Source organism: Geotrypetes seraphini, chromosome 9, assembly GCF_902459505.1.
Source record: "Geotrypetes seraphini chromosome 9, aGeoSer1.1, whole genome shotgun sequence".
NCBI classification, from domain to species: Eukaryota; Metazoa; Chordata; class Amphibia; order Gymnophiona; family Dermophiidae; genus Geotrypetes; species Geotrypetes seraphini.
Window position 1 is genome coordinate 115,722,384 of NC_047092.1, and position 12,018 is coordinate 115,734,401.

Consider the following 12,018-nt stretch of genomic DNA (forward strand, 5'->3'; position numbering starts at 1 on the left):
AGAGGGCCCAGGGATCTGGGTGATATGGGGAGAGAAAGTGGAGGGTGGTGTGGGCACCCGGGTGCAGGCACTGCAGAAACCCGGGCAGAGGGTGCAGTTACTGCTGCACCGGGATAGTGGGCTTGAGTGAGAAGGCAAAGATGATCACTGGGAGCAGTACTGCTGAAGGAACTGAGAAGGGGGAAAGGGACACTTCCAGTTGCAGCAAGTGGACTTTCTTTTTACAGCTGATACTACTGCTGCTCTGTCACTGAACTTGAAATGTTGTAAAAGAATGACACTGGATGTTGGAAAGGGGAAACAGAGACAAAGGGAGCCACGTTGGATGAGGGGGAAGGGATACAAGGTATTGACAAATAAATTGGTGATGGATGAGGGAAGAAATATATAGAGAAAGATGGGGTGATTCTTGATGGAGGGGAAGACAGAGACAGCAGCATGCTGGATGAGAGAGAGAGACAGATAGACAGAGAGAGAGAGAGAGAGAGAGAGAGAGAGACAGAGAGAGAGAAGATGGAATGATGCTGGATGAGGAGAAAAAGGTGGAAATAGGGAAGGTAAAAGGGGAAATGGGAGCCTGAATATGGGTAGGTAAAAGGAAGGGAGAGGGGTTACTGCTGGACAGGGGGAGCAGGGAAAGGGTACTACTAGACAGGGGGGAGTTAAAAGGAAGGGAGAAGGGCTACTGCTGGACAGGGGGGGCAGGGAAGGGGTACTGCTGGACATGGGAGGTAAAAGGAAGGGAGAAGAAACAGAAAGAAAGAAAGACAGATAGACAGGGGGCCAGGGAGAGAGACAGACAGACAGAAAGAAAGGGGGCAGGGAGAAAGACAGACAGAAAGAAAGAAACGCCTCCGCGCCCCATTGTGCTAAAAGTCTACACATCTATTCTAGCACCCGTTAATGTAACGGGCTTAAACACTAGTCAGACATATAAAACAATATCAGTAATTGGAAACTGGCATGATTGCAGAGGCTGAATGGCCAAGCCTGCTTTGTATCTGTCAGACAGATGAATTGAAGCTGCAACATAAAGAGAATATCTACTGCAACCAGGTCATTCTAAACTGGATGGAAGATCTAGATCTGTATGTTACTATGAGAATTTGAATGAAAAGAAGTGTATTCACATGCACTTACCCAGAATTCTTGCAATTCTGTTAGGTGGCTGACATTTTCGATCTTTTTGATTTTGTTGGATGCTATATCCAATGTTGTTAGTTTATTCTAAAATAAAAAAACACATTCTCAGTTTACTTTCATTCTGCAGCTGATCCTGCTTTCTCATGTTTTCTCCATTTCTCTCTATAGGTCTCAAAAAACACAAGCCAGAGATGTACAAGCAAAACCCTCCTTAAAACCCCTTTTCTAATAGTCCTTCCCATTTCAAAAGATTTCTGTAGAAATAAAACAAAAAGAATTCAGGTGAAACCTTTTATATTGGACAAACTAGAGCATGGTTAGATTAGCTTTCGAAGGTACTGACAGCCATCAGTATATACGAGGGGCATTCAATAATTTACCTATCTCAGTAGGAAAGGAGAGCTTACAAAAAAAATTTTGTTTTATTTTTTAACTAGTCTTTAAGTCTGTTACATTAATGGGTGCTAGAATAGATGTGTCTGTCTGTCTTTCTTTCTCTCTTTCTCCTCGGCTGTCCACCACCACTCCTTGCCTGCTCCCCCTGTCCAGCAGTAGCCCTTTTCCCTTCCTTTTCCCTCCCCCCTGTCCAGCAGCACCCCTTCCCTGCTCCCCCTGTCCAGCAGCAGCCCTTCTCCCTTCCTTTTACCGCCACCCCATCCAGCGTACCCATTCACTGCTCCCCCTGTCCAGCAGCAGCCCTTCTCCCTTCCTTTTACCTCCCTCCGTCCCACAGCACCCCTTCCTGCTCCTCCTGTCCAGCAGCAGCCCTTCTTCCTTCTTTTTACCTCCCCACTGTCCAGCAGCACCTCTTCCCTGCTCCCCCTGTCCATCAATACCTGCTCTCAAACCGTGGCTCCATCCGCTGCAGGTCCGGCCTCGTGCTGAGGTCTCTACATTTGCGGAAGTACCCCTTTTCCCTTACCTTCTCTCAGTCCTTGCGTCTGTGGTCCTCTTAGACGGAGTTAAGGTGGGAGGGGGAGTCGCTGCCCTGGTGGTCACAATTTAAAACTGCATGCCTCCGCATGCACAGTAGGAGCCAGAAAACCGCCACACACAAAACGCCACAGGCTCGTTCTACTGGCACAGAGCTACAGATCACAGACCCATGGATCATGAAGTTTGAAGTGTGCATGTGCGCATAGGTTTTATTATAGCGGATATAGTCCTCTGATAGCTTCATATACTTCATCCACTTTTCCTGCAAGGACTAACCCCTTTGAAAAATAATTCTTCTATTTGATCTTCAAACCAGGACTTCACAGTTTCCTTAATGTTTTCATCACTTGAAAATTGCTGTCCATGGAGAGATTTCTTCAAAACTCGAACAGGAAATAATCTCAGGCCAGGACTGTAGGATGGATGGTTTAGCTGCTGAAACCCACATTCTCAGACAGCAGCCTGTGATTGTCATGATATGTGCACAGGTGCATTGTTGTGAAGAAGCAGCACACCTGCTGTGAGTTTTCCTCTTGACTGATTCCCACAAAGCAATCATTGTGTTGGCGATAACTCTCCTCTGTTATGGTTGTCTTGTGTGGCATGAACTCCAGAAGCAAAAGTCCTTCATCATCTTAGTTGCCTTGACTGCAAATATTTCTGTCTTGAACGATTGCTTTTTCATGCATTTTTAGATTTTTCTGTCTTGAACATTTTTGGAATGGGGGATGACTTGTGTTTCCAGTGCATTGAATCCATTTTGAACTTAGGATCTCTGTAATTAGGTGATGATAAAAGAATGATGAAAAATTAACTTGGTCTTCACAGAGCATCTCCAAATTCTCCTGACAGCATTGGAGCCACGTGGCCTTCTGCCATAGAGCTAGCATTCTTGGAACCATCTTGCACTAACCTTGGACATGCCCAAATTTTCATGAATTATTTTCCAAACTGTACCTGCTGAGATGCCCATTTCTTCAGCTATTTGGAAAACCTTCATTCGCCTGTCTGACTAATTAAATCCTCGACATTCTTGTACATTTCTGTGGAAGTTGATTCCACAGGCCGTCCAGTGTGAGGGTCATCTTCAATGGACTCTCGATACCACTTAAACTGCTTGCTCCAAAATTTTACTTTGTAGGATAATGGGGCAGACTTACCATAAACTGCAGTCATGCGTTCATGGATCTCCTTTGCCTTTTTCCCTTCTTTTGTGAGAAATTTTATCACTGAACAGTGCTCCAAATCTAGCAGTTTCTTACTTGATTTGCACAAAGACTCTCCTGACATCCTGTCTCTTGGAATGTCAGACTTGCACTGAGCCACAACTGTGCATGAGTAACCTTGAGAAATGTCACAACATGCACAAACTTGTTCAACTTGTTTGCTACTTTCTTTTATACTCAGGTAGATAAATTATTGAACGCCCCTAGTAACAGTAAAACATTAAAAGTATTCAAATGACAGTATCTCAGGAAGAGGGAGGAGAAGGTAGGGTAGGAGACAGGGAGAAAAGTAAGGGTGATAAGAAGGTGTCAAAACAATGAAAATTACATTTTGTAATGCAAGAGAAAACCTATGTCTTTATTAAGTCCTGTCTGATAGGTATCAAAGGGCTAGATTCACTAAGCAAACCGATCGTGTACTGATCAGTTTGCGAGCTCTTTGCGACCAAATTTCCCTCCAACCCCATTCACTAAAGCCTATAGCGATCTGATCCCGACCCTCCCATGCAAATTAGTAAAACCCCATGCAAAATAGCCAAGTGATTGATTCACTAACAATTGCTTGGCTATTTCGAATCGGGTTTTACTATTGGCAAACCCGACTACTGCAGACCTGTCGGTAACTGAGTTACCGACAGGTCTGCAGGATTTTTGACAGGCCTGCCTGTCTTTTTTTTTTTTTTTTAATTTAATACATTTATAATATCAAATGATATCAAAGAAAAAAAGGGTTACAATAAAAAATTTGAACAAACAATACAAAAGAAACAATCCTTTACAAGCCCACTAAATGGGGAGACAAAGCGGGTGAATCCCTGAAGAAGCTTGTTAGTGAAACGGGGAGCCCTGTTGGATTACACGGAGGCGGGCTAGCAGTTGTATAGAAGTAGCTGCTATGCTCTAAGCTGATCCCTTTTGGAGCCGTTTTTTTCCTGCGTTCAAGCCTCAAGTTTTCATATTATCGATTGAGAAGATATTGAGAAGACAGCGTGTTTCAGATAAGTGACCCGAGTGTTAAGATTGATAAGACTGATATTACTATTGAAATAGACTGTTTTTTTTGGATGTCACTGAAATTGCGTCTTCATCCTTTTTGGGAGTTTGTCTGACCAAGGATGTGTCTGCTGGCTTCAAGTTCTATTTGAAACCAGCTTGTCTATGTGGGTAGCTATTTTAAGAGCCCCTAGACACTGAGGTCTTTTCTCCCTTTTAGGGAAGATTCGATATGAAATCTTGAGCATTAAGGGTGTGTTTTTCTTATATTGATTTATTTGACACCCTTTCTTGGTTTACATTTATTTTTGAGATGTACTAAAATATCATCTGCAACAGCCGAAAGTTTAAAAGTTGTGTTTCCAATATCAATCCCTCTTATAGATGACATTGCATATATATCCCTAATAAGGGGGTCCAAAGTAAGCACAAATAATAGCGGAGATAACGGACATCCCTGTCTCATTCCCCTATAGATAGAAAACTTTTCAGTTTCAAAATCTTTTAACACCAATTTAGCTTGTGGATGTGCATACAAAGCACGGACCGCAGATACAAAAAAACCACCAAATCAATACACTTTCAATGTATCATATAATAAATCCCATCGTACCCTGTCAAACGCTTTTTCAGCATCAAAACTGACCAGCACCGAAGATAAATTATACATCGCCCTCTGTTCCAAAGATATCAATAATTTTCTCATATTTTTAGCAATTCTTCTTCCCTTCACAAATCCCACTTGGGCATCATGAATGAGGGAGGGCAAAACAGAAGCCATCCTATTTGCCATAATTTTCGCTAACAATTTAGCTTTTGTATTTAATAAAGAAATAGGCCGATATGATTCCGCTTTTTCAGGGTCTTTATTCGGCTTAGGCAATACCAAAATTTGTGCCGTATTCATACCATCAGACAAAGCCTCTGCATCAACCATAATGTTAAACATCCTTGCAAGAGGATGGATAATCTCTTCTTTTAGGAGTTTATAAAACTCTATTCGCATGCCATCCTCACCTGGCGCCTTCAGCAGAGGACTACTCCCAATTGCCCAGTACATTTCTTCTGGAGTAATTTGCTCATTCAGACGCTTCCTATCACGTTCAGAAATACATGGCACTTTTATCTCATCTAAATATGAATTTGTTAATAAACCCCTTTCTGCTGGAGGGCCATAAAGAGACTTGTAATAACGAAAAAAAATATCTCCTATTTCCGAATCAGTTATAACTCGCTTTCCTTGTTCATTTATTAAAGCTCTAACCCTATTGGAACCCAATTTAGATGAAACCAAATGGGTTAATAGTTTTCCCCCTTTATTTCCTTGTTTATACAATTGAAATGCATAAGCAGCTATAGATTTATGTGCTCGCTGATGTAGAAGGGAATTTAGAGTTATTTGGTATTCCATCAACTCTTGTCTAAGCATTGAGTCACCCGAGTGCCCATATTTCTTCCTAATTTTTACAATATCCCTCTCCAAACGCAAAATTTCCCTATCCCGAGCTTTTTTAATATGACAACTATAACTTATTGTATCTCCTCTTAACACTGCCTTTGCAGCTTCCCAAAATAAAATAGGATCCTCCTCTGCATGAGCATTATGCCTCTTATAATCTACCCATGTACTCAATAATCGTTCTCTATATTTTTTGTCCCTATATAATGCTAGCGGGAACACCCATCGCCACCTCCTTTGAGACCCCCTACCATTCTGCCACCTCGCATATACCCATGCATGATCCAAAATTGTATAAGGACCTATATCCATTTGTACCAAATTCCGAAACACTGAATCCGTTACCCAAATGTAATCAATACGATATTGTGTACCATGTGCTCGAGATACATGGGTATAATCCCTCTCAATTCCATGTAAAACCCTCCAAGAAACTATTAATTCTAAATTTTCACTAAATTTTTGTATCTCCCTTTCCCCTATTCGACGCATAGTACCCCCTGGCCCCGTGCAATCCAAATTAGAATCATGTACAGCATTAAAGTCTCCCCCAATAATTAAAAAGACCTGAGCAAAAGGTAGTAATAATCGGGTTAAGTTGACAAAAAAACCTGGGTCACTATCATTTGGAGCATATACACAGCAAAAAACAAAATTCTGTTGCGATATAACCCCCTGACAGAGTACATATCGTCCCTCTCCATCTTTACTCAATATTTGTAAATTATCCACTAAGCCCCTACGAAACAAAATCGCTACTCCTCTGTGTTTACTTAGTGCAGAAGCTGCCACACATTCTCCAACCCACCATTGCTTCAATTTCATATGTTCAATATCATTTAAATGAGTCTCTTGGAGAAAGGCCACGTCCACCTTGCGATGTTGTAATTGTTGCAAAATTTTTGTACGTTTGATGGGAGAATTAATTCCTCCCACATTCCAAGATATAAAATTAACCAGGATCCATTTTTATTAACCATTCCACATACACCTCCATCAAAATCCGTGTAACTCGGCCATCCCAGCCATTGACCAAGTTCCATCCTCACATCAGTTGATCATTCAGTTTCAAAGCTAGATAGAGTACCTTTTCCTTTTAACCATCCCTTTATTCCCAACATTTCCCCTATTATACCACTATAATTTCCCACCCCCCTAAACCCTACCCAAAATTGTATCTCAAGACCTACCATATAGATCCTAAGATCACAAGAAAGAAGTAACCTCATCATCCCAACCACCCCAAAATACTTCTCCAACTTCCAGATAAACATCTAAAAAATCCCCACCTTCAGAATATCCCTTTCAACACACCATACTACATTCAGACAGACCCACCCCTATTTCAACATCAATATTAACCTTAGCAAACCAATCAACAAACTATCCGCACTCAAATATCATTCAAACCATTCAGCAATCCTCCAAATATCCTCACACTATATGCAAACCAATAAAAAGGTCCAGGATTGACAATAATTTTTATTAATCCAGTCGACTTCCTGTACTTTTCGCTGAGGCTCCTCTGGTTTGACGATGCCATCCGGAAGAACCAATTATATCTTTTCCTTGGTCCCAGCATATTCTTTCACCGGAAGATTAGGAGCTCCAATTTTTGTAATATCGACCAAGCATCCACTACAGTTTGAACACGACTAGTTGAACTCCCCACAGTCAAAGCTAAAGCAAATGGAAAAAGCCATCTATATTTAATACTCTTTACGAAGATAGGTAGTCACCTCTTGCATCTTCTTCCTTTTTCGTAAGGTAACTGCTGCTATATCCTGATAAATATCCAATCGCAAACTGTTCCATTTGTAATCCTTTAGTTTTCTTGCCGCTTGAAAGATTTCTTCCTTCATTCGAAAGCTTCCCATACACATAATAATGTCTTGAGGAAATTTGGATTTAGGATGTCCCAGAGCCCTATGCTCTCTTTCAATTTCAATCTCAGATACCTGTCCCCTACCTATCTTTGCAGTAGTGAGAATGTCTTTGTCAGCATAGCTATTGCTAGCATTCAGCATTTTCAGTTGGCATAACTAATGTCAGCAAAGGCCTATGGGAAATTATATCAATCTGACTTTGGCATGTGAATGCAAATAGACCCTGAGTGTAGGCAGACTGTTTCATATGGCCCGAAAAGACGTTGTTAAATAGCCCTGCTTGAATCATGATTAGCTAAAAGGTGTTAATGTGTTAATGTCTGATTAAGAGGGTGTTTAGGACAATGGGTCCAGGTGCACAGATAACTAAAGTTAATCAGAAACTATTGTCAGAGGCATACTGGAAATTACATTTGATCATAGCCTATTCTTCGGCTGTCTAGCACAAGTTTACTAAGGAGGGGGAGATTTAACTTCTATTGAAGCTCAATAGTTTTCTATATTCAGAATAGGATTCCAAGCTATAAAAGCCTCCTCTCTGCAACACACAGGGAGCTCTCTCTCTTTCTCTGTCTATCCTTCTCTTTATCTATGGAACACGAAGCTTGGACCATCACCCCATCCCCCTTTTCTCTCTCTCTGCCTTTCCCTGGAACTTCAGGCTTCTATGTCTCTCTTTTCCTCTGAACTCTGTAAGGCAGGGAAACTGCGTTGCTCTCTCATTAATTGTAATGCTTAATTGTAATGCTTATAAATATTGCTTTTCTGTAAGCCTATTTCTATAATATATTCTTTATGCAATCACCTCTGGCTGTGCCTTTTTGAATCTTCAGTGAGGGAACTGAACCTGGGACCTGGCGTTTGTAAGGGCGCCTCTCAAGTGACCCCACCAACCATATATTGTGGGGGCCACTAACAAACCTTACAGTCTTTACAAATGTCCAAAGCAGTTCGGCGAGTATCCAAATAAGCCTTTTCTTCCGGAACCCCTCTGATCCTTAAATTACACCTCCGAGATCTATTTTCTAGATCTTCCAACTTATCTAAAATTGCCACCTCCTCCATGTGAACTTTTGCCACTTCCTGTTGTACCGCAATAATGTCTTCAGTCATGGTGTTAACATGTGATTCCACCAAGTCTTGTCATTTCACCAACTCCCCAATTTCATGCTTTAAATCCGTTACAGCTTTAGTCACATCAAGACGCAGAGATTGCATTTCTTTTCGAATATCCAGAAGCAGATCTCTCAAAGAATCCGGCGCCTCCTGTGAACTATCATGATGGTCTATTTCATTTCCTTTTTCAGCTCCCAATTCCATTAAATTAGCTTCTTGCGAACCAACTTCCACCGATTTTGAAGCTCCCAACTTCTTACCAACAAATCCATAACTGTCCAATTTTCTCCACGAAGACATGTTTCAGTCCAGAGAATAATGTCAATGATACAGATTGCTGTTTTAAACAACCTCTAGATGGCAGCAAAGATTCACTTTTGATATCCGTCTGGATTCTGCTTGACAATCTGTGTCCACACTTTCTCACTGCATAAAACCAAAATTCCTAATGCAGACAAGTAGAGCCAAAGCAGGCAAACAGATAGAGCACTTTCAGAAAACTAGATCAAGCAGGCAGACAAATTCACTGTCAGCTTAAACATCTGCGCTAGTATCCAACAGTTAATTTCAGTCAGCCTCTGACAACACTCTCCTTCATTCACCCTGTGTAGCAGTCATCGCTGGTGCCTGAAAGCTGATCATACACACAACTGACCGCACATTACATCATTCAGCTGCCAAACTTTTCTCCTTCACTGAAAAGGAAGTTTCCTTCTTGAGCGCTAACAATTAGATTCTCCGACAGTCAGTTACAAGCATCACACAACTGACCACCGCTGACAGCATAAGAGTTTCTTTATTAGTTGCCAAACAGTTTCCTTCTTCAACTTTTAAGTCAGAAGCTTCTTTCTTGAGCACTGTAGTATGATCCGACAGCTATTTCAGGCATCATACAACTGTCAGCGTCTATCTGCCAAAACCCTTGAACGCTAACAGCTGATTCCAGCTCTCAATGGTAAAAACCGCCATATAGATGTCCGTCACTGGTATCATAAAATCTTCATTCAACTTCAGCTTCCAAAACACTCCTCTGACCGCAAGCAGATAGAGCATTTTTAGATTAGGCAGGCAGACAAATTTACTGTCAGCTCAATGCTACAGACCGCCGGTGACTGCACTCGCCTTCATTCACTGTCAGACCCAGCGCTCGTGCCCGACAGTTGATCAAACATTAACAGCGGTTTAGCTGCCAAACTTTCCTCCTCAAGGAAACCTCCTTCTTTAGCGCTGACAATGTAACGATCCGACTCGACTCTGACCACCACTGAGTTTCTTGAGTCGGAAGTCAGCTCTGTAGTTTACAGCTTACAATTTTGAGTCAGAAGCATATTATTCTTGAGCGATTCAATTACAGCTGATCATCGCTGAGTTTCTTGAGTACGAAGTCAGCACTGTAGTTTACAGCTTACAATTTTGAGTCAGAAGCATATTATTCTTGAGCCCTAACGACATAAGCTGCCACAAAATCAACAAGGGAAGTTTCCTCCTTCATTTCAAGTTATCTAAGAAGCTGTCAATTGCATTCAATTAGCTCACAAGGTGGTTGAAGACGGAGCCTTCTCATTAGGCTACCATCTTCTCTGATGACGTCACACCATTCCTTCCCAATTATTAAAAAAAAAAAAAAAAAAAATTTTAAAGCCGGCAGAAGCCCTGACAGCAGTGACAGGAGGTTGTTTCTCTTGTCACTACTATCAGGGCTTTAGCGATCTGTGCAGTTGGCTGGGGGCGTGCCAACGATCGTCTTCATTTGCATGTAGGCCTTTAGTGAATTCATCGGCCTGCATGCAAACGGAAACTGATCGCACATGGATCGGAGGGTTAGTGAATCTAACCCAAAATGTTTTATTATTTTGATCTCAAAGGTCTTGCATTCCTAGATTGTCTTAAAATTTCCTGTTAATATCACCACCATAAAATCATTGATGCAGTATTCTGGAATGCAATCCCACGAGGTGATATTCTGGTTGGCATTACAATTTTTAATGATATTGGTTTCTCCCATGTAGCATCCTTCTCTACACTGTTTGCACTGAATGATATATAAAAGGTTTCTGGAAAGCTGTCACCTTACCCTTTTCTCCTTGCATTTTTTGCTTTCCAACACAACGAAGTAGCAAAAAAATTATACAAAAAGGATTGAGAAAATCTTTTTTTTTTTTTTGGGGGGGGGGGAATAATTCTCTGAAAATTGAATGGGGAGAAACTTGGCATGAGGAACAGCCTGATAAAGCCATAAGTTTGAAAATGAGCCCAATCAGCTTTGGGGTTCCAAGACATAACCCCCTCCCAAAATGACCCAATGCATTTCTATGTGAGGAGTTTCTCTAGCAGAGAGAAAGTAATGGAATGTGATGAAACTTGGCACGTGGGAGGAGGGAAAGAAGTATAAAGAACTCAGCATTCATTACAAAAAATGCTGCTGTTGGATAGTTTTCATATGGGGGATTGGGAATGGGGGGTGGAAGTTAGGGAAGGGTGTTTGGGGTTTGCTCTTGTTAAGTAAAACATTCAATAAGAATTTATCAATACAAAAATAACAAATTAGTATAAAGGCATACCAAGTTCAAAAATAGGCCAAATAATAAGTCCTTCAAAATATGGCCCAAATGCATTTCTACGGAAAAAAGGAGTTCCAATAGAATTTCTGCAGCATGGAAACTTAAGGAGAGATGCACAGAACTCCAGAGTCAAAAAGCAAAACAAAACAGGTGCAGCACCAATTTTTCTTTTTAGCGATCAATGCACAACACTAACTTTTCGGACCATAAGAAGCACTGACCTGTAGATGAGGAAAAACCAAGAAAAAAAAATTTGGTTCAGAATTTTTTCTTCTTGGTTTTTCCTCCTCTACATGTAGGTGCGTCTGTTGCTGGGAAGCCTGCAAACCCCCAAAGCTGCCAGAAGCCGCCCGCAGCCCCCCCGGTACCTTTTTTAGTGACGGTGGTCCAGCGTGATCTCCTGGATGGCTGCCTTTGTCTTAGAAGAGTGATGCACAACGCAGGAGTGCAACATTTGCGCTTCCTTCCTGGTTGCTCCGCTCTGTTTATATTCGGGTCAATGCCCCCTCCCAGAATTTTTAAGGCCGCCGCCACAAGGCTCTGTCCCGCTCCTCCTCCCTGCCATATCATACCTCTGCCGATCGCTGGTGGAGGGGCAGCGGGCAGGAGCACACTTTCCAAACTACTGCCTTGCTGCTAACCAGCTGTGCGATCTAATTTCTTCATCTGAGCTGCACGAGCAGCTGCACGATTTGGCA

The 12,018-nt window shown here is 41.7% G+C and overlaps 1 protein-coding gene across 5 annotated transcripts in view; it reads right to left on the reverse strand.

The window, feature by feature from the left end:
• The window catches only part of PPP1R7 (protein phosphatase 1 regulatory subunit 7), a 318,429-nt gene that overhangs the window by 50,116 nt on the left and 256,295 nt on the right, over positions 1 to 12,018 (reverse strand). For 4 of the 5 annotated variants that reach the window (XM_033957511.1, XM_033957510.1, XM_033957509.1 and 1 more), the window contains one exon: positions 1,141 to 1,227. The exons of the other annotated variant lie outside the window; for it this stretch is intronic. In XM_033957511.1, the coding sequence (XP_033813402.1) occupies positions 1,141 to 1,227 (87 nt within the window). The remainder of the gene's footprint in view (positions 1 to 1,140; positions 1,228 to 12,018) is intronic. 5 annotated transcript variants of the gene reach the window in all.